Here is a 27,966-nt window from a genome sequence, read left to right as displayed (position 1 = left end):
AAAGTTTTTTCCTGTTTCAAGAATGGTAAGCAGTTGTTTCAGAGCCAAAGCTTTATTGTTTCCAATAGTAAAACACTACATAAAAGTTGTAAGGGAGGGAGATGAGAACAACAAAACAATAAAAGCAACACAAACGAACGGAGTAGACTGAGCACCATGCTCTGAGCCCTTCTCGCCCCCCCTTGAGCCAAATGAGAAGGCATCAACTGGTGCAGCTTTTTCCTCCTCCTCCTTGTGAAGAATCAGGCTGGCAGGCCAGACTGTCCCAGCGAGCACAACAGCCTGGGTAGGACTGTCGAAAGCTCTAAGGCAAGACAGGATCTTTCTGGTGGCAGAACACTTCCAAAAGTTGTAGGGGCTTCAGTTTTAGAAGGAATTATGACTTCAGCTCTGAAACCATACTGGCATTTCTGGAAAATCTGACTCTTGGGCTTTGCTTTTCAGGAGCTGCTGACAGCACTGGCACTACTCCCTTCTTTCAGCAGTGCAGTTGATCAGAGTCTCACTGACCAGGTTTAATGACCACAACACTAAGAGCATCCTCAGTGGAGAACAAACTCAACACCAATGCTGCGAAGCCCATGTCCAGGCCTTTCTCGTCCTGCAATCCATGTCACCCAAAGGCTCTGCCTTCATTTACCAAAGGGCAGAAGCATCACGGAGAAAAAATTGGAAGGATTTTCTCAGCAACATGTCATAGAGTGTTAGCTGGAAAAGCAGTAAGGGAACAGTGCTGTGCTGGACCATATTCATTTAGAAAGGAAGTCAAGGATTGATTTCCAATCTCCTGTTAGAGTATTCCAGCACCCAATCTCATTTATCTTCATACTGCAGCCATTTGTAAGAGCATACACTACATGTGCACGAAGAGCCCAGCACCAAAGGAGCACTGAACAAAAGAGTAATAACCAAGGGAACAGGCTGACACTAACAGGCGTGAATTGCTTTTTAAATCCATGACTGAAGAGGGAACTTTTTGGAATCCTTCGTTTCTTCAGCAAAACACGGGTCAGATTCAAAGCATTTCATAAAAATGCACAGACTCCTACTTGCTTGGATTGAGCTTTTGTTCAAGCCTTTAAAGATCTAATTGCTCTAGAAATGTCAGGTAATTTGATTTTTCTCATCTGCCAGGCCTCGGAGGGAAATTGTCCATCCCAGAGAAGCAGCAGGACTGGGGCACAGCTCTCACAACCTGACTCATCGTGACACCGCAGCCAGATGCTCGAGACTTCCAGGAAAAAGGCACGATACAGGCCCCTGTTTGTGCAAGAGATTACAAGGTGTGCATGTGGGAGGAGAATCTGCAGAGCTTAACAAGATAAAGTAATTGGAAAGCTTTTAGCTGATTTGGGCAGCCAGCTGCGGGCGGGCGGGTGTTCTCCCACACAGAGGTGCAGTGCATACAGGCCCTGCAGGGCACGAGGACCAGTGGGCTCACCACAAACTTCACCAAGCCAAGGCAGTGGGGCAGGGAGGACAGGCAGGTGCTCCCCGTGTGCTGTCGTGTTGCTGGTGCCTGTGCAGAGCTGGCCTCTTGGAAGACCCCAGCGGCACCAGTCAAGGGCTAGAGTGAGGCCTACAGGAGAGGGCAAGTGTTGGGTCCATGCAGAGTAGCTCCATCTTCACCTCTGTCAGCACCGGGTTCTGGTGTGGGTGTATCGTTTCCCTTCAAAGCAAAGACAAACAAAAGTTGTCATAGGATCATTCAGGTTGGAAGAGTCCTCTCAGATCCCCAGGTCCAACCCCAACCCACCCCACCGTGCCCCCTGACCCCGGCCCTCAGTGCCACATCCCCACAGTTCTCCAACACCTCCATGGGCAGCCTGTGCCACTGCGTCACTGCTCACACAGACTCATGCTCCAGCCTTGTTGCCCTTCTTTGTGTGGAAAGGAGTGGAGGGGAGAGACTTGATAAAAGTTATTTGAGATGGCTTTTAGCTCCTCGGTGCCATTTTAAGAGCTTCCTAAAAATAATAATGAAGAGAATGTCTGTGCATCATTACTCCACACGCTGTCAGCAGTCAGGGCCCATTAAACTTTATTAAAGAAAGAAAAGACAGGCAAATTGGGAAAGGAGGAGAAAGAAAAAGCTGTGCTGACGGAGCTGGTGTTCTGGCACACCACCTAGGGCAGACGGAAAGCCAAACCTCAGCCACCAGTGGTTTCCAAACAGCATCCACAGAGCCAGGCCCTCCCCAGCTGCCGAGAGGGGCCAGGATGTGAGCGAGGTGGGTGCAGGAGAGCAGGGCTCATCAATCACAGAATCATTCTGGTTGGAAAAGACATCTCAGAACCCCAAGTCCAACCCCACCTCACCATGCCCACTGCCCTCAGTGCCACATCTCCATGGCTCTCCAGCACCTCCAGGGACGGGGATCCCACCACCTCCCTGGGCAGCCTGTGCCAACGCATCACTGCTCTTTGGAGAAGTTTTTTCCTAACATCCAACCTGAACCTCACACTGCTGTCTGCAGTCACCACATCATGCAAAATGCCCATGGCACAGGGAGTCCTGCGGGTTCCTCCCACCAGCTCCTGGCAGCTGGCCCCATTTGAAGTTAACCCTCACTCCGAGCCATAAAACCTCTCGATGCGCTCACTAAATTCAGACATTTAACTCTGCATTCTGCTTCCCGTGCTCTTTTATGCTTTGTTTTGCAAGATTACATCAACCATTGGCCTCGGTGCCTCGTGCAAAATGCTCGATGGAAAGCGTGGAGTAAACCCACTGCAAAGGGTAGAGAATGAAACGAGGAGCAATGGAGGAAAGGCACAGACCTCTGCGCTGGGAGAGGCACTAAAATAGGAGCTTCATCTCCAGCCGCAGACTTGGTTCCAGATGTACTGAGTGAAAGAGACAAGAGAATGAGTCTTTGTCATTCCTCTCTTTCCAAGGGAAAAGCCTTCAATTTAAAACGCCGTGAAGAATTACAGAAATGGTGAAAGTAATTTATTTTTTTAAGCGAATAAAGGCTTGAGAACCCGACTTCAAGGCGAGCCTCAAAGAAAGGGAAATGTTTTGGTTCTACCCCTCAAAAATGAAAACATTTTAATTCCTTAAAACATGGGAAGGGGCAGCAGCTTTGTCTGAGGTTCCTATTTAGAAGTGCACTGTACCTAAAGCACAAACCTTGAATCACTCCCTAGCGCAGTCCCTACTGGAAGACATGTTTTATTTATAAATACAGCGGGCTCATTTGGTGCTCTGCAGCAGCGATAGGGGAAGGCAGAGACTGCTCCGAGCTTCTCAGCTATGAAGGCACAATTCAATTTTTTCCACTTGTGGAAGAGGGACAGCTCCTCCTCATTGGCAGCAGGAAGGCTCAGCCCCACGGCACAGGGGGGCAAATGGGGCAGGAGAGCAATGAAAGGGAGGGGAATCGCAGCAACTTTCTTGCCAAGCACAGGAAAACAAAAGTCACCTCCCCAAAGACCGCCACGAAGAAAGTCATTACAGAAATTACTATCTCATTCGGAGCCTAATTACTGTGTGGACAATTTTTTTTTTTCCCTGCATGGAATGAAGTAGATAGACCCAACGAAGCAAAATGTTACCTCCTCATCGTCCCTGGGGGAGCAAACCCGACCTCTGAGAGGCAGAAGGGAAAGGAAAGAAGAAGGTAATGCTTTCACTTCAAAGGTGGCCTGACATTCTCCTGCCACGAAAATTACACACAATGGCTCTGCCCGTCTCCCCCATTAGCAGCTTGCATATTTATGAGCCAACTTTGACGCCTACCCCAACCAGGGAGCCACGGAGGGAGTGACACCACCTCATTCCTGAACCTAATCCATTCCTGAACGATGGGGCATGGGTCTCCCCAATGGAAGAGCGCTGGAAGCGGCACTCCATGCTCAGCTCAGCACAGCTTTGCTGCATGGGGAGAAGGGCTCTGCTGGAGCTGTGGGACCCCTGCCCCCCCTGTTTCTCCGAGCTCACCTGGCATTGCCCTCAGCGCTCAGCTCCCAGCCGCCGCTGCTTAACGTGGCTCTGTTTAACCGCCAGCTGCTGCACCGCTCTTTAAGTATTAATGATGTAGACAACACGTTGGCACAGGAGCAGCGATGGAGAGACTGTGATTTGCACTCAGATGCCTGCTGCTAATTAGCTCGTCTTGTGGCTGCTTTGCCATATCGAGGTGCAGTACAAGTGACACCTTTCTCCAGCCCCACAGCCCAAACCCCTTCACCTTTCCCTGCCTGCAGAGCATCCCGGTGCCCCAGCCACCACCACGTGGGATTCACCCACTCCTCAGAAAGGGCTTTGCAGTGGGGACCCACCAAAGCAGAACCCCAGCCTTTCCCCTGTGCTGTTACTCAGTTCCCTGCAGCAGCCAAGCCTCAACCCAAAGCTGTAATCTCCATTAAGAGCTCTCCGTGGGCTAATGAAATCCATCAAAATATATGGCTGGCTTCTTTGTTTAAGGCTGTTTAATTTTCCCTTTCGTTAATAAAAATGCCGTAATTAAGAACAGGGAGGCTTTTGCTCTTCTCCCATCAAGGGAACAACACATCAGCTGTACAGCCAACAAGAAAGGAGTCCCCCCTGCCAGGGAGGGGCAAGGAAGGGGAAAAAGGAGAGCGTGCATTTCTCATCTGCAATTTTCCTTCTCTTTATGATAAAACACTTTCCAGCAAAGCCAGGGCACGACCTTCCCTACATCCACCCACAGTGCTCAATGGACAGGAAGGCAAGAGCCACAGGAAGAGGGAGAACCACCAGCCTGAGAGCGGGCACAGTGCTTAAGGATGGAGGGGACCTCGGCAGGTCTTCACCTCCGGGAACTGGAGCTTCGCACCGGGAAGAGACACCAAGCCCCAGAAAACAGTGCTTCTGAAAACAAGTGGTAAAAAAAACAACAGCCCTTGGCAGCTTCTCAACTCACTGCTCTCTTCTCCAAGTTTGGCTCAAGGGCTGAGGTTGCCTAAATCCCGGCGCAGCGCTGACAATGACTCATTCCATGACAAAGCCCAGGCTTCATTATCTGCCTCACCAATCCCCAGCCGGAGCTGGAGCACCGTGCTGGAAACCTGCAGAACTCTTCCAAATAGCTCCTCGTCTTCCCTGGGCCGTGTTGGCCGTGTGACCACGCTGCTGTCTTGGCCTTTGGGCTCAAAGAGCTGAGGACTGTGCTCGCAGCACCACTCCCTGAGGCCCTGGGTTTAAGGGTGCTGAATGGTTCTGCCACACTGCACTTGAAATCAGAATGAGAGCAGAGGTGAGAACGAGAAGGAAGAAGAAAATCACAGCCGGAACAACACCTGAGGTGCTAATACAAAGCAAAAACAGCTCCCCATATAGCATTACAACGTTTCAGAGCCAAAAAGCCACAGTAAGATCTGCCTTTAAGGTCCTTGTGGTGCCACGTGGCACGAGGTGTGAGGCACCTCCACCTGCAGGACCCTCCCTGCGGACCCTGAGCTGAGGAGCCCCTCCCCAGGAGCTGGGACACGAATGGCCCCAGCAGTAATGAAGACCTCCACCAATATTCCTGCTGGCTTAACCTTCTTCTCAGCAGGATGCTCTCTGCATCTCAGGGACTGTTTTAACTGGACTCACAAGATGATCACAATTTTCAGGTTTCTTAATGTACATCCATGCCTGCATGGCATTTCAGCTCCCTCCTGCCAGCAACAAGAGATCCCACTGGAAAGCACTGACTCCTTCTGCCAAGCTTTGCATAAAAAGGTTTTTTTCCCCTGGAAAAAAAAAAAAAAAAGGCACGTTCTGCCTACAAGATGCTGTTTGCACTGTCATGGCCAGGCAGCAGCCAGCTCAAGTGGCAGGAAAGCTCCAAAGTGCTGAACCCTGTACAGACAGCAGCCAGGAGGGCATCACCTGCATCGCAGCACAGCCACACAGCACCACGAAGCAGAACATCCACCACTGGGGTCACACAGAGCCCTGCGTCCCACAGCACAGCCCGCAGAGCCAGCACTCCACGGGAACCTAAAGCCAGCAGGGGCTTAAAAATAAACCACCGGTCTGGGGCAGCACTGTAATCCAGAGGATGGACGGAGCAGAAGCAACATTCGAAGCACCACTCAGCTGAATTGCTTTGCAAAAACAAAAAAAAAAACCCATGAAAAAGAAACCCTAAAATTAAAGAGAACTGCAAATCCCTGAAATGTGCTTTCAGTTGATGCTGGCTGTTTCTAGCAGGCAGCGTGGTGCCGGGGGGGGGGACCGTGGCTCCGTGTTGCTCTGAAGGATAAACCTGCCCTCCCTAATCCAATTTACGCCTCAACACGCGCAGCACAAGAACGGCTGGAGAACAAAGCGGTGGCAGTTCGCAGGGTGCAGGAGCACTCTGGAGGGAGCAGTGCTAAACGGTAACTTAAGGGGTTATTGAATGCATTAGCAGGAACCGCCGAGAGCTCACATTTGCATCTCTTTCAGCTGCTCCAGATCAGATGTGATGGCAGCTCTGCTCTCACAGTCGCTTAATTGTTCCAACGTTGTCGAGGGGGGAAAGGTGTCTGATTTTTTTTTTTTTTTTTTTCACTTCATTGCAGAGTTCTGGAAGGAGCCATGCTCGGCTTTAAGAGCTATGTAACCTCAGGAAGAATTTCATTCAGTCTCATAAAGCTGCTGGGTTTGCGCTCTGCTCCAGTAGCGCTCAGCTCTGTGCAGATGTGAGCTCCTTGCAGGGGACAGCTCGGGGCTCCCGGCGCTCCCTGGGCTGGCTGCAGGCGGCTCCTACCCCGGGCCATTACTCATGTTGCAGAATAGGCTCTGCACAACAGGAGGAGGGAAGGAGCGAGCCGTAACGCCGTGACAGCGCCTGCCACCAGCTCAGCAGGGAGAAGTGATGCCGGGCCACAGAGCTGCACCTCCCAGAGGGCTCAACTTAGAGGGATGGCAGCCCCCAGTCAGGGACATGGCCCAGAGCATAGGATCTGCTTACCGGGGGCTCTGCCGCCGTCGTGCCCATCCGCTGCCTGGTCGCTGTGGCAGCTCTCCCCCTGCCCGCTGCCCGCGCTGCTGCGGCTCCCGGACACCCTCGTGGGACGGCCGGGCTCCCTGGCAGGCACTACGGGACACAACGGGGAGAGGTCGCTTAGCGGGGAGAGAAGCAGATGGGCCAGGTCCTAAGGGACCCGCCACCAGTCCGACCCATTGCTGCTACCCAAGAGATAATGCACCAGGCCCCTGCAACCAGCGGCAGCCAAGAGGCAAAACCCAGAGCCAGGTGGAACGTTAGCTCCTCACCCTGTCCTCCTTGCTGCTTTCCTCCTGGAGAGCTTTTCGACCCTGCAGACGAGGGCCTGTCCTCCAGGCTGGAAGAGCTGAGCTCCGAGTCGCTGTCGCTAGAAACCACTGCGGGAAAGATGAGGGGGGAGGAGAGGAGAGAGACAGTTATTCACAATGTTCATAACACTTACAAAGAGGGTGCCAGATGGATCCAAATAAAACACGAACAAACGCTGACTCGCTGATCACATCTCCCTCTCCAAAAGGAGCGCTACCTGCAGTTCTTCCACAGCTGTTTGTGCTTCCTCTCAAACACCAGGCACTTCTTCCAGGTGATTTACAGCTCAGCAGCACGCAGCCCAGCAGTGCCAGCACCTGGAGCAGGTGCACGTACCACCAGCACTCCCTTCCCTGTCCCATCCAGGATCACAGGGAGCACACACTGCACGTCTGGCCGCACTCACACACAGACACACCAGCAAGCCCCTTCCTGCTGCAGTTTGCTGTCTGATCATAGTGGTCTTTTCCAACCTCAATAACTCTATGATTTTATGCTAAAGGCTGGGCTGGGTATAAGGCAGGCTCCTGGCTCCACAGCAAGAGGATCCACAGTTGGTAATTCAGGCTGCAGATCCAGCCGTGGGCTCCTCCAAGCTGCAGGACCCCTGCAGAGGCTCCATGATCTATAAGGAAGGCACCAGATAAATACAAAGTGCACCAAACAAGAAAACCCCACAGTGATGACACAAAGAACCCAACCTTATCAGCCCATCGCTGATCAGCCCATCCCTCTCTGCACGCTGCCCAGAGCTACATTACTCATGCCCCCCAGGCAGCAGCAAGGACTCTCCTCCCATTCCAAGGTCTCTCTGTTTCCTTGAATTCTGGCCCTAAGCGTGCTGCTTCCCACCCTCTGTAGTTTCTACAAGAGTTGAAAGCTTCATTTAACCAGACACAATGCCCAGATGGGCAGGTTGCTTCCACCTCTCCACACCGTTATGCGAGCACCTCTCCTCCTTACAGATAACTGGGCTACTGGCTGCTCTGTGCAGAACAAGGAAGGTGTTCCCCAGCAGCTCCCGTGCTTTGGTAGCGGCCTGATCTCAGAACATTAGTGATGAATGAGGCTGAGGAGGGAGGTACCCACTTTGCCCCCGCACCGTGTTCCTGGTACTGCCCGGATTCACCGTGCTGCAGGGACGTGGGTGCGTGGGTAGAGGTGTCAGTTCACCTCTCTTCATCAGCACTCAGCTCGCTGCATGCTCACTGCTGAGCTGCAAACCCTTTGCCACCAGCCAGGGCATGAGGGCTGCTACTCTTCCCCTTGCACATGCGAGCTCAAGCTATCCAACGCTGCTGCCAAGCACCTCCGCTCCTGCGTTCAGCTGGCAATCTGTACTACATAAAATATTTTATTAAAAAAAAAAAACCCACAGTGTATTAATACTTAAAATAGCGCTTCTCCGGAGTTAACATCTCCGAGGATATTAACGCCGGCTGCCAGCGTTATTGCAACCCGTGATGGATGTGGTGCTGGCGGGCAGCTCCTGCTGAGTGCTGGGGACAGGCTGCTGGGACCCCACTGCCAACCCCACGGCACGGCCTCCTCCTGCCCCCACAGCCCCCCCATCCCAAACACTTGGCGCCAGAGCAGTGCTAGCACAGCCCTGGCACAAACAGTGCACGTGTACCCAGCTCGTTGCTACAAAACCCAAATCTCAGCTGCCAGAACTGTTCTGGCTGCCCCAATTCCCTTGGCAAGTACACTCAGAGAATCACAGAACTGTAGGGGTTGGAGGAGACCTCTGGGGATCATCGACTCCAAACCCCTGCTGAAGCAGGTTCCCTACAGTGGGTCGCAGAGGTAGGCATCCAGATGGGTCTTAACTCCAGTCCTCTTACTCTTTTTTGCCTCTAGGATTCACAACACCCATCGCTTTCCAACAGCTCCTTCCTCCGTGAATCTTTTAAAAATGCTGGAAGTCAGGATTTATTTAGAGAAGGGCCCAATGAATCAATGGAGGTGACTTTAGCTGCCTACCCTTCTGCCACTCAGCAGTTCAGAGCGGTCCAGCGCAAGAGGAGAAAGATATTAATGACGAGGAGGAACCTGCACCACAGGAGCAGCCCTGCCTGCTCTCATTTCCTCTGCTGCCAATAGAAATGTGTTTTACCCACCGCACCGATGTCTCCCTTCAAGGCAATTTTTCTCCCAGAGCTCCCAGACCTTCTGCTGGCACTTCCCAGAGCCCAGAAGTCGTAAATCTGGTGTTCCAGCAGTTGCTGATATATCAATAAGAGCCGTCGGACAGCTGTACTTTCAGGGAACATAACAGATTTATTCCTCTCCATCTCCAGCTGACGGAAAAAGCTCATAAAAATAATAATAATAAAAAATCCTCAAAAAGCCAAAATCCAGCTTGCAGAAAAAGCAATATCCCCACAGGGCCGGGTCACTCATGGAACAACTCCCTCCATCACACAGCTCAGCCTCCAGCAGCACGGGGAGCAACGGGGGGAGCTGGCCTGGGGAGGCAGCACCCAGCAAAGGAAGCACTAAGCTGGGATTCAGTTCTTGTGTTAAATGCATGCACCTGGCATGAGTGTGGCTTCACAAGCCATGCTCCTGAGCGGAGCAGCAAGCAGTCCTCATGCCAAGCAGTGCAATGGCTTAGGGATCACGCTTCCTTTTATTAGTATTTCCACCCAGTTGCTTCCCATCCTCCTGCAGATTTCAGAGCTCGGAGCCCTGCTGCTGGCTGCTCCCCACCTGCCCTGTCCTGCCTGACCCGGTGCAGAATCCCACCCACATTCCACCACATGGAGCAGAGCTGCTCCCCGGCACCAGAAATATTACTGCTATTCTCCCCATGACAATACATTTGTGCCTTAACTAATAGCAGGGTTCCCATGGCAACTGCTTGTTTATTACAGAAAAACTAAAGGCAATGGCAAATCCCAGCGTTAGCGAGCGCAAGAGGAATAATGGGTGTATAAAAATAAAACTTCTTCCTGGTGGGCTGGCTTTGCTCCCAACAGGCACATTCCTGCAGTCCCTCAGCCCAGCAGCAGCAGGCTCAGTGGGGAGTTCCTGAACCCCACAACGATCACTTCCCCAAAAAGAGGCACTTAGGTGGCACTGTGCCCCTGCTGAAAGGCTGGATGTGGAAGGGACACCAGGGACATCACTGCTCCGCTCTCCTGGGCTCGCCAGGGGTCATCATAGAATCATTAAGGTTGGAAAAGACCTCTCAGATCCCCAGGTCCAACCCCAACCACCCCCACCATGTACAATGACCACGTTCCTCAATGCCTCATCCCCACGGTTCCTGAACACCTCCAGGGACAAGGACCCCACCACCTCCCTGGGCAGCCTGTGCCACTGCAGCACCGCTTTTTCTCCTAATATCCAACCTCACCATCCCCTGGTGCAACATGAGGCCATTACTTCTCCTTCTACTGCTGGTTACACAGCTACATCACGTCCCCATTGGGAAGAAAGCCTGCCCTGCTCATCACAAGGATTTCAGGTGACAAAGAGCAGAAGTCCCAGAGCTGGCAGGTGCAAAGGAGCAGTGATATGTACAAGCTCCCAGCTTGTATATCCCAGGGATGAAATACAGCCACCAATGTCCACTGGAAGCCATCCAGAGGACAGGCAGCCTAGTAGAGAAGGGCAATAAGGGAAGAAAGCACCAAAAAATAAACCCATAAATCAGTATTATCCCACCCATAAAAGAGCAGCCAGCCAAAACTTGGAGCAGAGGGAGAATGACTGCTCAACATCACATCAAAGCTTACCAAAGGTGGCTGCACTGTCCCCCACCTGCGCCTGCCAACATTTATGGGAAGGCATTCCCCCCAAAACAAGCTCAGCTAAAACTCAGGACAAGCCTGGGCTCAAGATCTTTGACTCACAGTGTTTTCTTCATCATGTGCACAGAGAATACCTCATCAATCAGTTCATTTGCTAAGACAGCCCCTTCCAAGTGTCTCCTGGAGGGAAGCACAACCGTCTATTGTTGATCTAATTTGTCTTTAATTACAAAAGTTACAGTCGGGTTGGGAGTGCTTTCCTAGCTGGAGCCTAAAGAGAAGCCTTGTAAACCCAATCCTCCGGAGTCCTCTCTATTAAAAGGTTATTTCCCCCTGCAACACTGATAAGATTTAGCTTGATGTGGAAGCGTGTACGCTGCTGGTACACCGGAGAGGTCTTCTCCAATTGAAGGGACCTAATAGCAAAAGACAGAAGGGGAGACAGGCCAGCCAGATCTGCTAATGCACACCAGCAAGAAATGAAGAGAAATCAAAGCAGACTGGCAGCAGCTCTAATTCGGCAGCATCCATCCACCGCTGTGCTAATGACCCTGAATGCTCAGCTCCTCAATGCCGTGCTGCTTCCCCCCAGCTGACTCCAGGCACAGCACTGGAGTGGGTGTACGAGCAATGACAGGGCGGACAGATGGAAGCGAGGGGGGGGGAAAGGCCCTACAAAGCAGTGCTGTGAATGGGATCTGATAGGGCAGCGATCCAAGATGCCGCATGTGATACACCGGTCTACTTCAACCAAGGTCTACCTCAAAGAACAAGGATGGGAGCGCTGGAGCTGATAAATCTTCAGGCTCGTCAGTGCCCCGGCCCCAGCCTTGCACAGGGCTAAGTTAATCAACAGCTTTCCCAAGATGCATTTAGAGAACAACTCAGCTGCAAACCTCACCCCTCTCCCCAAGGCCTCCGCTCTTTGCTGATCTCACCCCTCTCAGCACCCCGGCAAGGAGCACCAACCTTTGCCCCTGGCCCAGGTGAAGGAGCGGCCCGGCCCCACGCTCCCTGCCTCCAGCGCCGTGGGCTCGCCCTGCCAGGGCTGCGAGGGCACCTCGCCTGCTCTGCTGCTGCTCTTCAGAGGCGTGATGTACTTGGGCAGCCCTTTGTAGAACCACGCGCCAGACCTCTTCCAGACCTGTTGGAGACAGAGACACAACCCACACCTTAAGCCAGGATGAACAAGCGCTGCACCTAATGAGCACGCTAGAAACCCCCCCAGCACAAGAACACTCAAATATTCCGAACCTGCAGCAGAAAGTGAGCTGAGAGAGCTCAGCTATAATATTTCCTGTAAGAACGCCCTCTACTCTTCAACTGGGTTTTAATGTGGCTCATGATGAAGCAGCTCTATTAAGTATATTTAATATAAAGCCTGCTGTGAGCCAAGAAGAAGGGGAGAAGATGGCAGCTCAGACAAGGAGAAATGGTCTCCAAAAACCTAATTCTTTTGTGCCTTTCAGCAGTCTAATAATGAGCTAATGAGGCACCCAGGGCAAAAAGAAGTTAATATTACTATTTCATGCAAGGGGGTAGAAGCCTTGTACTTCTGTTCAGAGCAAAGGAGATCATAAAGGTTTCTACTTCAAGTTCCCAAAGCATTTTATATGTAGCATCACCATGATGGCAGCAGGTACAAATGCAGATATCCCTAATTACAGCAATAAGTTTGCAGCTTGCATTTTAACCACGGGGCTTAATCAAAGCAGAGGGCAACGACAACACCTGGCACTCACGAGCAGCTCTTTCAGCGCAGGCACAGAAAGCAGAGCACTGCCATCACCATTTCACTGACGGGAGGAGATCACTCAGCAGATTGCCCAGTTTCTCCTGCACAGCCATCAACACAGAGAGCTAAAATGGTCGGGGTCTTGGAACCCAGGTGAAAGCAGCATGCACCCTGAGCAGTGCGGTGCTGTGGGAGGATGCGCGGTCCCTGCAGGGCAGTGCTGGGGAGGAAGCAGCCCTTCTTGACAGTTGTTAGCCAAACAGACCTTGCAACATCTGTAATTTAATTTGAAGCACCGGAGAGACCTATTATCTTCAGGCAAACTACAATTTCAGCAGAACATAAAACCAATCAGACGCAGCAAGGACTGCAGTAAGGAAGGGTTGGTCACCCCCAGGCTTCTCCCATTACCCCCAAAGCAAGCCCAGCTAAAGAGTCCAGTGACACAACACACCCAGCTCTCATTCAGTAATACAACATTGATTCTGTGCGTACAGATTCACTTCTAATAGTTCAGCCTCATTACAGCAGCACTGAAGTTGCTTTGAGATCAGCTCTTATAGCTGCAGCTACAGGGAGACGCTCTCCCCTGCAATAACTCAGTGCATTGCTCCCCGCAGGTTTCCAGCACCCCCCCCACAATGACACACGCATCCTGTGCTGTTCTGCACTGGGTTCAGCCTGCATCCATCACAACGAATCAATGCCGCTGACTGCTCGTGATGCTCGTTTCATTGATTGCCAGAGCGGCCCAACAGCAAAGCTCCTACTTGATTTTAAATTAATACATCTATAACAGCGCTTCAGAGCCCTGTTTATTAGCAGGTTTGCTCTCTGCGAGGAGAAGAGTTTTGCTCTCACCAGTCCTTGACAGAGCAAAGATCTGCATCAGTGCCACCCCAACCCAGGATGCAGAAGCCAAGAGCACGGAGGAACTTCCCCACGGTGGCTCAGGAGCAGTCCTGCTGCTTCCCAGCCAAGCACAGCAGAAATCCATGCTCGATATCGACTGCCTTCAGGCTGCTGTCCTTCTGCCTCCCCTGACACCTCACCTACCCAAAAGCAAAGCGTGGGGAAGAGAAACCGCTCGAGCCAGAGATCCTCTCTGCGTTATTCTGAACAATTCAACAGCCACGACAAGACCGGAGAGCTCAACGCATTTTGTGACCCTGACAACATCCCCGTCACAGCTGCACCGAGCCACCAGCACAGCCACGGGATGAGGCTGCATCCTGGCAGCCAGCAGCAGATGCACGCTTTATCCGGCGCACTCAGCACAGCCTGCAAATGGAAAATCACCGGGCCCTGCCGGAACCCCGCTCAGGCCTCTCCAGAACTCTGCTTTCCCCCTCCTCTGAATGCACGGGTACTGAACAAGCTCCTCACAAGGCACGGCCTGCGGGCTGGCATAGACCACAGAACCACTCAGGTCGGAAGAGATCTCTACGATCACCCAGCCCAACCACCAAGCCAACCCCGCCGTGCCCACCGACGACATCCCCAGCTCTGCAGCCCCCGTGCAAGGGGAAAGCTGCTCCCGTGGGCTCTCCCAGCAGAGAGAAGCACACCTGCACCCCGAAGGACGTCGTTGCCATTGCCCTCACGCAGCACATGCCCACCCGCTCACCGCCACGGCTCTGGCACGCAGCGAACCGCTGGCAGGGAGAAAGAGAGAGCGCTCCTCAGCCTCGTTATTTGCATTCATCCGCTTTTCCATAACACAGAGATTTCCAATTACGTTATTTACAGCAATCTGTCGTCCACTCCCACATTCGGCACTTGAGGATGAAGAAAATTAAAAGGCGGCGAAATTGCCGTTCGGGGCTTTGTTTCCAGAATAGCAGAACACATCACACCTCTGACCCCGGAGCTTCTCAAGCCTCAGCGCCGTCCTTCAGCCATTTATCATTCCTCCCTCAATCAGAATCCTTTTTTTGTCCCCCCCCCGTGGCTCTGTTCTAGAGGACACTATTTTGAGTCGAACCACTTGCGGCCGCCCCCCAAAATAACACGGCAGGCGACTGACGAGTTCTCTGAATTGCAAACAGGTGCAACATCCACTGCAGCCAGAGCCACCCGAAATAAACACTCCCCTCCGTCAGCACGGTGTTTGGCCAAGAAATCGCCATGCCAGGGAGGGATAACCCCGGGCCACGTTGGTTTATGATGCTCAAAGTGGACACGGGAAAAGGGAAACCCTGGGGGCACAAGGCGGGGGGACATGGCTCCCTTGTTCCACGCTGCATCCTTCCCCTCCTCTGCACGGTTTGACAAACCCAGAGATGCAGCCAGCCATGAAAATTTCATTTAGAGAAGGAGAAGAAATTAAAGGGAAAATGAAGCAGAGGGGGCAAATGAAAACTTTAGCAGGTCCCTGGGAGCTGACACACTCTTTCATATTTGATGGGGTTTAAAAAAAGCCATCTCCCCCCCCCCCCTACTTAAACTGTTTTCATTATCGCTACAATTTTGGATGTGTCAATTCAAATGTAAATGTGTACGAACGCTTCCAAGAGGGTTTTAATTACGACGATAGCATCGCTAATTATGGGTATGAAAAAAAAAAAAAAAAAAGAAAAAGCCACACGTGAAGTGGTGGTTCAGCAAGGTGCTGTGCACAGCCTGCTGCTATCAGTCAAAACACGCAGAAACCGATGCGTTCGGTCTGCAGAAAGGCCATGTAAGGTGCAAAGCCAGGAAAGGGGATGCAGCACACAGGGAAGAAGGAAGGTTCTGTCCTTTCGAAAGCAAATGTAAAATGGATGGAATTCGCTTCTGCCCTTGCTTGCATGAGCAATAAAGCACTATCCACAGTGGGGATAGCTCTGCTGCACTCAGAGGATGTTGCAAAGGAAAATGCCCTCAGAACCCTGGAAGAACAAAAGGGTTTTTTCAACGGATGCTTCTGCAAACGCTCAGACAAGGCTGCTCCCAGCTTAACCATGGCTCTGTCTTATTTCGGGAGGAAGAGATGTGCTTACCACGCAGAGGTGTCTGCTGCCCCTGGGGATGTTCCCTTTGCCAGGAGGCCCTGCCAGGTCCCAGCACGGTGACCACGCGGTGCCTTCCCCCTGCATGCACACATCACACCAGGCAGCTCCAGTGCTGCCCAGTGCAACGTTTTGCTTCTGGATGAGCGGGACGCAGGCAGCGGGCAGAATCCATTAATCACCTCCGCTCTCCAGAAATCAGACAGTGTCAGAGCAACTTGGCTCTCATTGCTATGCAGCACAGCCTTCCCAGGGGTGGTTTTCAAGGAAACAAAGCGGCAAAGAACACTTTGGAGCGGCTGAGGCTGGGATTCCCAACGGGATCTGTGGGCATCGAGCACTTGACTCCCACTGAAAAACTGATGTAAATAACAGCTTGTTACGTTGGTCTTCATTTTGACCTAGGCCACACACTGATGGTTTAATCACAACTGAAGTCAGCACAGATTTTGTCCACGCAGCAAAGGAGCAAAGATTACCACATCACTACATTTTCACCAGCTTAAGTCAAGCCTACAGGGATAAATAATAACAAGGAGGATGGAGGGACGAGAGCTGAAGCATGTATGAACGACGCTGCACACTCTGGCTGTTACACAGCATATGTGAATGTCCAACACCACCACCCTGCCTCCACATTCTGGCTTGCTCCAGGAGGATCAGCCCCCCACATGCAAGGTGCAAAGCCAAGGAAGGCAATGCAGTGCAGAGGGAGGGAAGAAGGAAGGGCCACAGTCTGCTCCCTCGGTGCATGGCAGGGGCTAAAGGGGACAGCTGTAGACCCAGACTCCTGTCCCAGCCACAGGGCAGTCATTAACTCTAGCCAACATCATATAGCCCATGCAGGTTTCCCAGTCATCTCCCTATCTCCCTTCACTACCTGACAGTCTCTCACTAACAGAGTTGAGAGTTCCACAGATATCGTGCCCAAATAGCTGGGGCAGTGGTGCAGAGCATCACAGCCTGCAAACACAGTGCTGGTGTGGTGGGATCACCTACCTCGGAACGGTGAGAGCGGCTTGCTACTGCATCACACGACCCCAGGTGTTTTTGTGGGCTCCTGTCTGGATCCCAGGAAACAAAACTGGGCCAATACCTACTCACCACACAACAGAATCAAAGGCCAGACAGAAACAAGACTGCGCGATCCCAAAAAGCAGGTGTCCATCTGCACTCATCGACAGCAAATAGAACCTCCAGCGATGAGCGCGGCCAAATGGGTTTGGTCCAGAGCAGATGGCAACACAAGACAGAATCCAGATCACAGAAACAGACGGCCACAAGGAACTGGTAGTGAACACAGCGCTCAGGAGTAACCCGGTTATTCTGCATGGGCTCTGTCATGTCATGGCACCTGAAATGGCTTCAGGGGCAAGCGAGGCCATGCGCCCACACTGCGGCCTTCTCCTGGTCACCAGCACCACCCCAAAGAGGGAAGGAGACAGGCCTGAGCCGACCTTCAAAGGAGCCAAAAAAAAGACAGATGAAGCTGAGGGCTGTGAGGTAAGATGTGGGTGTGTTCTAGGCAGTCTCAGGGGGAAAGTTCCATCCATTTTCATTAGAGAAGCGCTCTGGCCGTATCTCTGAAGGTTACTGTACCCTGACATGGCCGCACGTAACACTGGATAACGTTCTTCTCTGTCTGTGGCTCCTCGTTATTTTTATAAGAAAGTGGAACCAAAAAAAAAAAAAGCAATTATACACTGGGGAGCGAGGGAAAAAAAAAACATGAACAGAAAAAAGAAATGAAGTAACTTTCGGTTCCATACCCATCTCCCCGCGCAGCGCAGAAACCGCCCTGACCTGCAGCCCTTCAGAACGGCCACCTGCATCTCACAGCACCCGGGTGAGTCAGTTCGTTAAGCAATTAGCAGCACCCAGGGAGCACGATGCCCTCTGTCTGCCCCAGCCACGCTGCCACGCAGCAACCAAAGGTGGGCACAGCCCTCATCCTACCTGCACTTCAGCTTTCCAGGTATTCCCACGCAGATCATCTCCTCCTGTTTAAAACCTAAGCTCTGCTACGCTCCCACAACTCCTACAAAAACATTCTCTGCCTCAAACACCTGCAGCAATGATCTCACCGCGCTTCAGAAACTGACGGGTGGGTTTCAGGAATAGCTGCACTGGGTGGATGGATGTTCAAGGACCACGAGGGGAATGGGAGAAAATCCTTCTGTAATCACCAAACTCAGCGGCTCCACTGCAGGCAGAGCAGGACTGAGGCAGCCCATTACTTCTGGCAGCGAAAAGTCGAGGATGAAGGATATAAAAACGCAGAGACCTGCACTGGAAGTCTCACGCAGGGGCGAGCGATGGGATTTTAGAGGCAGGGTTGGGGGGGGAGGGGGGAAACGGAGCTAAAAGCTGCAATTGGGTTATTTTTAGAGGGACAAACATTGCAGCCACGCTATGGATCTCTCCAGATGTATTAAAGAACCAGCGTTAGCCACGTTTATTTGCCACGGAGCCAGAGGGAAAACAGCGTGGCAGCAGGAGGCAACAGCCTCTTTACGACCACAGCTAAGGAACCACCACAAAGCAACACACAGAGCAGGGGCCAGCGTGTTTATTGCCCCCCATCCCATCACAAAGCTGTCACCACCGTGTGCACGGCCTGAGCCCCCAGCCCCCACCCCGGTGCAGCCCCATGCTCTCAGCACACTCAGGGCAGAGGGCTGCACGCTGCTGCTGCCTTTTACCTCTCTCTGCTCACTGCAGATCTTGCACAGCCAAAGGGGACGTTTCTGGGTTCCAAACGTTTCGATGCCACATTTGGTGCAAACTTTCTGAAACAAGGAGGGGGAGGGGGGGGAAAGTGGTGTAAGCGACTCCCCACATCCACACAGCCCTCAGCAGAGGAAGGCTGAGCAGCACCTGCCCCACCAGATCTGTTCTAACGCGTTCCTTAAATGAAACAAGCATGGCACAGTTCTCTTATTTCTCCTGGATAAGCAAATCCAGGAAGATGCTTCAGGTCTGTAGGGGTGCAAGACAAAGGCAAACCTACAGCACAGCCCTTGACTGCGGGTGAGAAGAGAACTGGACAACGCAAATCGATCCCCGCAACCTATAGATGCTCCCAGGGTGTTTTCTTTTTTATTCCTCCAAACCCTCAAACCCAATCGCTGTCGCAGCTGCAACCAAGCACGAAACGAGCCCCAGTTTGTGCAGAACCATAAATCCCTTCCTCCCTTCCCTACGTACAGCCTGAAACCCCTCGGCTTCCCCTTCGTCTCAGCAGCTTGGCAGCTATTGATTTGTGGCTGCCGAGGCAGCGGGCAGAGCCGTGCCTGCACGCACAGTGCCTGAGCAGAATGCTTGATGGCACTGCATGGCAGCTCACTGCTGCACGAGGGAACCGTCACGTCTCCGCCAGCATTACAAGCCATTTACAACCCCAATCACTTAATATCATATAATGAAGCGGATGCGTATCAGGCTTGGCTTGCAGTTGAGTGAGAAACGGGATGAATTCTTTGATCCTCGCAGAGCAAAAGCGGCTCGCAGGAAGGCCCTGGAGAGCAAAGCCTGGCTGAGGGAGGGACAGTGCCTCCAGTGCCTTAGGGAGAGCAGAGGAATAAGGGACAACCGAAGTGCTTTGGTGCATGGGTATTCAACATGGTGCTGCCCAAGCCAACGGGTGCAGGCAGCAGGTGGTACTGCAGTTTTCAGGCAACTTCACAACTACCCCCAGTTCTCCCTTTTTCAAATCAAAATCTGAGGGAGCAACTCAGCCACAAATACCCTCCCAGATCCCAATCCCTGCACACATAGGACATTCAAACGCTCCCTCTAGTGGGAGCTTCCAAGCGCTTTAATTCCCAGCCATTGATTTTGGAACCTCCAGCATAAAAAGAGGGCTCTCCTCCTCCCTTCCCTGCAGCCCAGCTGGAAAATTGAGTGCCACCCACAACCTCAGAAGACATAAAAATCAAGGACACCAAACACAGCCTTGTACCTCACTAAACACAAGATAAAGCACTTTCTTCTCCTACTTCTTTTAACCGTGGTCCTGATACCCTCTGCATGGTAAACTGCACATTATGCTCTAACTACTGCTAATGTTAACACGCCTGTATTTGCAAACATCTTTGTCTTGCCATAATGCATTTATTCCCGAGGCAATAAAAACCAATATTAAAATCATTCTTCACTTTGACCTGTAAATGCTAAAGCAGAAAGTGGCACTTAGAAAATCCATCAGGCAACAAGAGCTATAGAGCCCCTGTTCAGCACAAGGGACTCGTGGAAGCTAAGCCCTCTGCTGCATCTCAGATGTATCGTTACAGCAGTCCCTGTCATTGGGCTAAATGGGCTGCAATGACTTTCCAATGAGATGGTAACAGAGCAAAGCTAGAAAGAAAAATATGAACTTACTTATAAAATCCATTGCTCACTGTGTTAAAACCACATAAGTGATGGATATTGCTGGGCTGGGGATGAGCTTTAAGTACCAGCCCACTTTACGTGCCCTGCTGAAGGGTGGACTGTTGTGGGCTGACACCAAACACCATAAAGCAGAAAGGGGATGAGCCCAGGGCACCCCCCAGCTTTTGCCTCTGTGCGTCAGTGAACGGGGCTTGCAGGACAGAGGTTAGCAAGTGCTGCAGCAGTATGACCTAGCTGGCTTCAGGTGAGAGCACAACGGCCAAGGGAAGGAGGCAGGAATACGGCACATCCTGTTATTCTGCATGCTTGAAAAGCAGGAAGCAGCCAGCCGCCTCCTGTCTGCCCAGCAGCCCTTTATTCTCCCCAGGCACGTCTGCACAGAGCCCACGCTCCTCTCCAAGAGCTGCCCTGAAGCTCCCCTTTATGCCAGACCCTTCGCTCCCCGCCACCTTCCTGCTGCTTCCTTTCCCAGCCCTTCCTATAAGATCCGCTCTCCTCCCAGCTGAGGACCCAGGGGTTCAGAACTGGGTGTTTGCCACTGTCTTACGTGCCTAACCCCAGCCTCAGCCACTTCTGAAAGCAGGAGCCAGCGGACGAGCTCAGTCCAGCAAAGGCAGCAGTGCTCACAGCAGCTTCCTGCCCAGCGAGCATGAGTGGAGAGATGCTGGCACCCCACTGGAGCTTCTCCATCACAGCTGCCTGACCACAGAGCTCCCAGCACGTGCCACTGCACAGCACAGGAACAAGATTTACTCAGAGCACCCACAGGACATCTCAGTGATGGGGTGGGTGGCACAAGTCAGAGTCCCCCTAGCTCTGGTTCCCCATGGACCCTTCATCCACCCCAGCAGTGGCACCCACGGGGACCCTCACCACACTGAGGCAAAGCCACTTACAGAGACATCTCCCCTGGCAAAGATGGCCTTCAAGTGCTGGAGAAGCAGCCTCCCAGCAGAGGGAGGATCAGGTGGTTGCCTTGGAGATCATCATCTCCGCAGCAGTGCAGCTTAACCCCCGCCTGTCTGGGAGCCCAGGCAGCAGTGCACATCCTGCAGGGCGCGGGGAACACAGCAGCCTCCCCTGCATCTGTGCAGCCATCCCACCAGCACACCCCATCACCAATGCACAGGGTGATTCGTGTGTCAGGGTCAGAAACTTTGCACTAGTTTAGAACTTGAACCATAGAATCATGAAGGTTGAAAAAGACCTCTTGGATCCCCACATCCAGCCCCATCCCCTCCCCACCATGCCCACTAACCACATCCCTGTGTGCCACATCTCCACCTTTCAGAGCTCAGGCACTCTAGGACTGTGAGGAATAAGGTAAGCAGAGAAAACCCTACAGCTTGACAGCACCGACCCAGTTACACAGGACTAAGAGAACCCCGCAGAGTGATCCATCCATCCACCTTCAGAAAGCCCTGCTGGCTCCGGGCAGGAGCCCCTGTGAGCAAACCCACCTTCTTGCAATCCTGGCAGAAAACCGACGTGCTCCCCAGCAGCCCGAGCAGCTCGCCGCACAGCAAGCACTGCGACAGCCCGTTCCCCATCGCGTTCTTCCTCATGTTCTCCAGCCTCTCCACCAGGCGCCTGCGGGGAACAAGGCCAAGCGGAGGTGATTCCAGATCTACAGGAAGAAGCCATGCCAAGAATCTGCGGGTGCGTGCCCCACTCAGCCTACCTTTGCCTCCTCCGTGCAATTTTGGGCCCTTTGCAAGGACTGAACGTGCTTTCGCTTCAGTCTCTGTACTCAAGTGTTTCCTTGGGCTCGTTATTAGGAAGTATTTTGTCTCTGGAAGAGCGGTGATGCAGTGGCACAGGCTGCCCAGGGAGGTGGGGCAGTCCCTGTCCCTGGAGGTGTTGGAGAACTGTGGGGATGTGGCACTGAGGGATGTGCTCAGTGGGCAGGGTGGGGTTGGGTTGGATTTGGGGATCTGAGAGGTCTTTTCCAGCCTGGATGACTCTGGGATTCTATGAGCTGGCTCTTGGCCTCCCTGCTTTAGGCTGACCACAGACCCAGCTGAGGCCAGATCTCCAGCAGGACTGAGAGCAAAATAGAAATCCACAGCGGCAAAAAGGGAAAGGATGCCAGTAAATTCAATAATTCAAGCTAACAAACCCCTTCCAGAGAACTCAGCCAAGTAGAACACAAACCCATTCACTGCTCCAGGCAAAATCCCAGTGGGCTGCTGCCGCAGGCAAGGGAAAACCTGAGCGTGCTGCCAGGGACAGAGCCGTGCTGTCCAGCAGCAGCGGTGCAGCTGCGCAGCTCTGCATTTCCCCAAGCCCATTCCAGAGCCACTGCCTCAGCAGCTGCCTTAGCACAGGCTGCATTCAGTGGCACTGGCTCAGTGCCTGCAACTACAGCAAGCCCCAAGGCCCCAGGAAGGCATGGGAAACTAACTCCCATCTTTCCCAGTGTTTGTTGCCTCCAAACAAGCGACACAGCAGGGGGAAAAAGAGCCGAAGGGATGCTCTAAGGGATGGAGGCTCAGGCACAGGGAGAGCCACACCTCCATCTGCACCATCCCCATAGGGAAGGGAACAAGCAAACGTACCCGATGCGCTGCTGCTCGACAATGTCCAGCCTCTCTGCCTTGTGGATGACTTCCAGAATGACCTCAAGCTCCTGCGGGCTCAGAGCCTGCATCTTCCTCTGCTTCTCTGTCTGGAACGTGTGCACCGACCAGCCTGACTGGAGCCTGCGGGGTGGGGTGGAGGGAGAAACAGAGCTGTGAAAGCAAAGCCCATACCCAGCCATACCCAGTGACCATGGCCCTCAGTGCCACATCTCCCCAGATCTTGAACACCCCCAGGGACGGTGACTCCTTGGGCAGCCTGTGCCACTGCAGCACCACTCCTTTGGAGAAGAAATTTTCCTAATACCCAGCCTGTTTTTGCAGGGATGGGCAGTGATGCCGGGCACCACAGATGCCTTCAGCAGACCGCAGCGCGCAGGGACTACCTGCACTCTCCTTCCAGTGTTTGAAGCCTTTAGGAACTTCCCTCCGTGCCTATGCACAAAGCTGACATTTCTCCTTGGCTCGCTCAGAGCTTTCACAGCTCAATTAATTACCGTTTAGTAGGAGTTTAGAGGTCACCAGCTAAAGTCAGGGCTGCTGGCAGAACGCAGGGCACTATCAGGCCCGGCAGTTGTAATGAGGCATTCAGGTGGAGGCAGAAGCACTCAGACAGACACGGGGTGACCCATAATTTTCCAGCAGCTGACCCCGGGGCTCAGCCAGGAGCAGAAGTGGCAGTGGCAGCGCCAGAGAAGGAAAGCATCCGAGAAAGAAATGCAATTCTGGCGCTTGACTCATCTCCATCCCTTCATCTTTCGGTTACGCGGTCATTGAACTTCAGGGGAAAATGAGATCAAGTGACGCCATCCCAAAACAAAAGAGCGCTGGAGGATGCTACCAGCTACACAGAGGGTGCATGCACACAGCTGCGGAGCTGCTGCCTGCCCCCAGCCCTTCCCTTCCTCCAGGCCGGGGCACTCACTTGGCACGCAGAGCCAGCTGCCGGTCGTTGGGGCACACCCACGGGCCCGTCCCACTGCCAAAAATCGTGTCGGCCATGGCGCACCTGGAGGGAGAAAAAAGCACCGTGAGGCACCGCCGTCCCAAAGCGATGTCCCAGAGGCGACCCGCCGGCGTCACGCGCCCGCAGACGGCAATAAAACCGTGCCATCACGGCCATGAAATACACGCCAATAAATAGCTTCTAATGCTGCACCGAGACAAAGCCGGGAGCTGAGGTTTTATAGCACTCCGCAAAAGGCCACAGGCTGTCAGCCCCGCTGCTGTTTTTCATTTCAAACCCAGAAGAAAGCATTGTTTGCAACGATCTCTGCCCCGGCGCCTCCGGAGCCCCAGCGCCGCGGGACTGATGGAGCCGCTCTGAAGGACAGGAGGACGCGGCGGCTGCTGGGTTTGTACCTCTTCATGGGGGTAACAAACAAAAGCCCACGAGGCGATCAGCTCCAAGTCACTCCGTCCATTAAAGCTGCCACTGTGAGAGCTGGATATTTACAACACGGCCCACAGCAGCAGCCTGCTTGCATTCACTGGTGCTGGAGGCAGCACCCCTCTCCCGGCAGCGCTCCTCCTGCACCCGGTGTGGTGACACCGGCGCTCCCAGAAGGGCAGCCAACAGATTTCAGCAGCAGCACCGCGATGCACCGAGCCTTCCTCCAGCTGGAGCGGCCCTCCAAGCGCCTCCTGAGCCCTTAATGCATACATTTCCAGGTGTTAATACTCACCTTCCCCAGAACAGACCCGGTGCCAGCTTTGAAACCGTACCTGCTGAGCAGAGATAACGCGCTTAATGCTGTTTGGCAAACAACACATCAGATACAACAGCAGAGTCCCACCACCTGCCAAGCGCGCCGTAATTCCCAAGAAAACACACGTTCCGGCCTCGAGTCACAGCGCACTCACCCGGCGCTGCGGCTCAGCACCCGCACCCACGCTGCTGCTGACGCGGAGCTGCCGCCGTGCCAGGCACGGAGCCCCACAGCAAGCACAGCCTTGGCCCTTTTATAGCGGCAGCGGCACGTGCAGATTGATCCGGCCCCGTGCTGAGCTGCCTGCTGCCACCAGCCCCAGCACACGGCGCTGACCTGGGCTGCAGAGCCCACGGAGCAGCCCCCTCCTGAAGGGTCGGCCCCACATCACAGAATGGCTCAGTAGGAAGGGACCTTTAAGGCCATCTGGACCAACTGCCCTGCAAGGCGCAGGGACACCCGCGGCTCCATCAAGAGCTCAGAGCTGCTCCAGCCCGGCCTGCCCTCCCACTCAGGCACACCTGGAGCAAAGCACAGCCCATGCACGGCAGTGCCCAGCAGCTGGGGGGGCCTATCTGGAGGTCAGCCCCAGGACCGGCACTTTGCTTTGCCAGCAGCTGTGCACGCAGGGTGGGAAACAGCTGAATGCATCCAGCCCTGCTCTGCTGAGCTTTATCTGCTCCAGCAGAGATGAAGGCGAGTCAAAACGCTGCAGGTGGCTCTGCACTTCACCTCTGCAAAAAGCCCAGTGAGTTGGACACAAGTGCCTCAGTGGAGGAAATGAGAACACCGTGGGACTGCGGGCTCTGCTGGGGGGGAACAGGAACAGGGTTGGAAAGAAAGGAACACGCACGGCCACAGGATGGAGGACACCAGAGTGGGGACAGCACAAAGCATCCTCCCTCTTATCTCTGTCCAGGACACGGAGTGCAGCGCACGCAGCCTAATCAGAAACACCGATAGCAGAGCCACGCCGGGCTGGGAGTCATCTGCACGGTCTGCGAGGGAGTTCTTTCCTTCCCAGCATCCTGTGACCGGCTGAACAGCCCTCCACCTGTTTGCTCCTTTCCCTATGATGGAAGAAATCACGCGGAACAAATCCTCGTTAACGCGGCGTTGCGCACACCTGGCTGCGCTCAGCAGTGAGCCGGCAGCACAGGGGGGATGCGGAACCGCACCGCTCCGATGGAGAGCAGAGAGGAAGCAGCAGGGCTGTGCTGGTGATGACCCCACAATGTGGAACTGGGAGCCCCTTCCCACTGGGCAGCTCTGGGGGTGCTCCAGGTTCACGTTCTCCACCTCAAACTGTGACTGCATCCCGGCTAAAGCCGGAGGGTGGTGCTGACATTGAGAGTGGCTGCGGGGCCTGCACCGAGCTGACTGCAGGTGCCCGCCAAGCACGAACCCCTCGCAGCCCTGCAAACACCAGAACGCCCTCGGCAGACCCATCAGGAGCTCCCCAGCCAGCTTTCACGGCCTGCTTATTTCAGCTAAGCAGCTCGCCTCTGTTTTAATTTGGTTTTATAGGAAATTAATTAGGCAATTATTGTTTTTTCTTTTAAATACTTCGTTTAAAAAAAAAAAAACAAAAAAAAACCAACCAAAATGAAGCAGTCGGCCAGAGCCGAGCTCCTGCTCCCCAGCCGCCGTGCTGCTGTAATTACCGTGCCTGCTCCGAGCGCATCGCTTCCCCCAGGGCTGCTGTGCCCCCCCCCCGTGCCATCCCAGCCCCGTGTCCCTTCCAGCCGCTCCCTCAAAGACGCGCTGTAATTACTCTCTGCCCCGGCACCAGACCCCATTATCCCCATAACCTTAGCAACTGAGTGAGTGTTCGCTCCCGTTGCTATGACAGAGGAGAAATGAGGGAGATAAGGGCACCTGCCGGCAACGGGCCCGGCTCCAGCGGTGCAGGGAGGCACCTCGGTCGGACACAAGTCTGTTTCAAAGCAATGAGTGGTGAGACTGTGCCCGAATAAAGGCTGGCCTCTATCAAGGCTTTGCTGCTCATACAATCATAGAATCATTAAGACTGGAAAAGACCTCAGAGACCCCCAGGTCCAACCCCCCCCCCTGCCATGCCCACTGACCACAGCCCTCAGTGCCACATCCCCACGGCTCTGGGACACCTCCAAACAGAGCACGTGGGGACGAGCTTTGAGGGAATAAAACAGAAGGTTCTCATGCCCCACGTGCTCCCCAGGCGCAGCAGCAATGGCAGAAGCCCAACCGCATTAAGACAGTGCTTATTAAAGACATTACAAAGCACAATGCCCTGCAGGTCCATGCCAGTCCTGGCAGGGGGAAGATAAAATCAGCTCTACAGGAAAACCGGCACACGGTACCAACGAGCCCCTATTAACAAGAGGTGCTCATTAGCGGGGCTGCTTGATATATGGCGAGGCACAAAGAACCAGGCTTCGCCCAAGCAGATCCGCTCACTCTGCAGCCAGCACCGCTCCTGCCAAGGTGGGTTCGTACCCACCCGGCCTCAGCCCTGCAGGTGCTCTGCTCGGTGATAATAATTCACACTGCTCCGCTCTTTGACTCACGTTCTGGAGCAGGCCAACCTGGCACAGGTCTCCGAGAAGCAAATTAGCGTCTAAAAGCCCAATTAGAGAGAAACTAATTTCTCTCTGCTGATGCACTACTCAACTCGGGAGGCCCGGGCAGAACCCGCAGCTCCAGCCTCGAGTTTCTTAGAAAGAATCGGACGCAGCCGGGAAGGGCAGAGCCAAGGAACCGCGCAGGGAACCGCGTGCCAGCCCCCGCCGTGACCTCGCACGAACCAGGAACTGCCCGGCCGGCCCCTGGCTGCGGCGGCCACGGGCACCGCCGCTGGGGAAACGCCGCCGGAGCATCCCCGAGGTGACGCATCCCCGCTGAACGCGGCTGCTGGCGACACCCGGCCGCTGCCGGGGCCAACGAGAGGAAACCGCGGACTTTGACCCAGCGCCGGGGATGTGCGCAGACCCAACGCCCCGGGACGGGCACGGCGCAGCTGGGAAGTACGTCCGAGCACCCAGAGGGGCGGCACCGGGACGGGGCCCGCACGCGGCTGCCCCCGCAGCCCCTCGGCCTCACGGGGAGCGCTGCCTCCGGCCGGCACCGCTACCCCGTTCCCCAGGCCCCCGCCGCTCCCTCCCAGCCCCGTGCCCGCCACCCGACCGCGCTACGGGGGCACTTGGCGGCAGCTTAGGGGACACCCCCCGCCCTCGGAGCCTCCTCCCAGCAGGAGCACGGGGCAGGCACCCCGCCCACTCCCCGCGAAGCTCCGCCCGAAGCCCCGCTCCCAGCGCCGGGCTCAGCTCCACCACCCGGGGCTCCGTCCCCACCGGAGCCTCCGTCCCCGCCAGGGTGCGGCACCAGCAGAGCGCACCCGCACCCGCACCCGCACCCACACCTGCACCGCTCCGCTCCGTTCCGCGCCGCTCCGCTCTGGGCGCCCCCGAGGCCCGGGCTCCCCCTGGCGGCCCCGCGCCGCTGCACCGCCCCGGAGCGGAGTGGGGCGGGACTGCGGGGTGCGGCCTCGGGGCCGGAGCCGGGGGGA

The 27,966-nt window shown here is 54.3% G+C and overlaps 1 protein-coding gene across 8 annotated transcripts; it reads right to left on the bottom strand.

Annotated features, from left to right (window-relative positions):
• RPH3AL (rabphilin 3A like (without C2 domains)) lies at positions 37 to 27,966 on the bottom strand. 8 transcript variants are annotated; one of them, XM_021416159.1, is made up of 10 exons: positions 27,820 to 27,920; positions 24,396 to 24,435; positions 23,636 to 23,719; positions 22,690 to 22,833; positions 21,592 to 21,721; positions 18,442 to 18,528; positions 11,984 to 12,158; positions 7,217 to 7,324; positions 6,912 to 7,037; positions 1,765 to 5,703 (listed from the first exon to the last, which is right to left on the bottom strand). In XM_021416159.1, exons 3-10 carry the CDS (start codon positions 23,710 to 23,712, stop codon positions 5,618 to 5,620), a joined length of 933 nt encoding a protein of 310 aa, XP_021271834.1. In that variant the 5' UTR covers positions 23,713 to 23,719; positions 24,396 to 24,435; positions 27,820 to 27,920; the 3' UTR covers positions 1,765 to 5,617. The 8 variants fall into 8 exon arrangements, with proteins under 8 accessions (XP_021271831.1, XP_021271833.1, XP_021271834.1 ...); XM_021416161.1 differs by having other exon boundaries at positions 24,396 to 24,438; positions 27,820 to 27,852; XM_021416160.1 differs by lacking the exon at positions 27,820 to 27,920 and adding an exon at positions 24,574 to 27,555.

This window comes from Numida meleagris, chromosome 18 (genome assembly GCF_002078875.1).
Source record: "Numida meleagris isolate 19003 breed g44 Domestic line chromosome 18, NumMel1.0, whole genome shotgun sequence".
Lineage (NCBI taxonomy): Eukaryota > Metazoa > Chordata > Aves > Galliformes > Numididae > Numida > Numida meleagris.
Note: the sequence above shows the minus strand (reverse complement) of the source record. Positions and strands in the feature narration are given on the sequence as shown.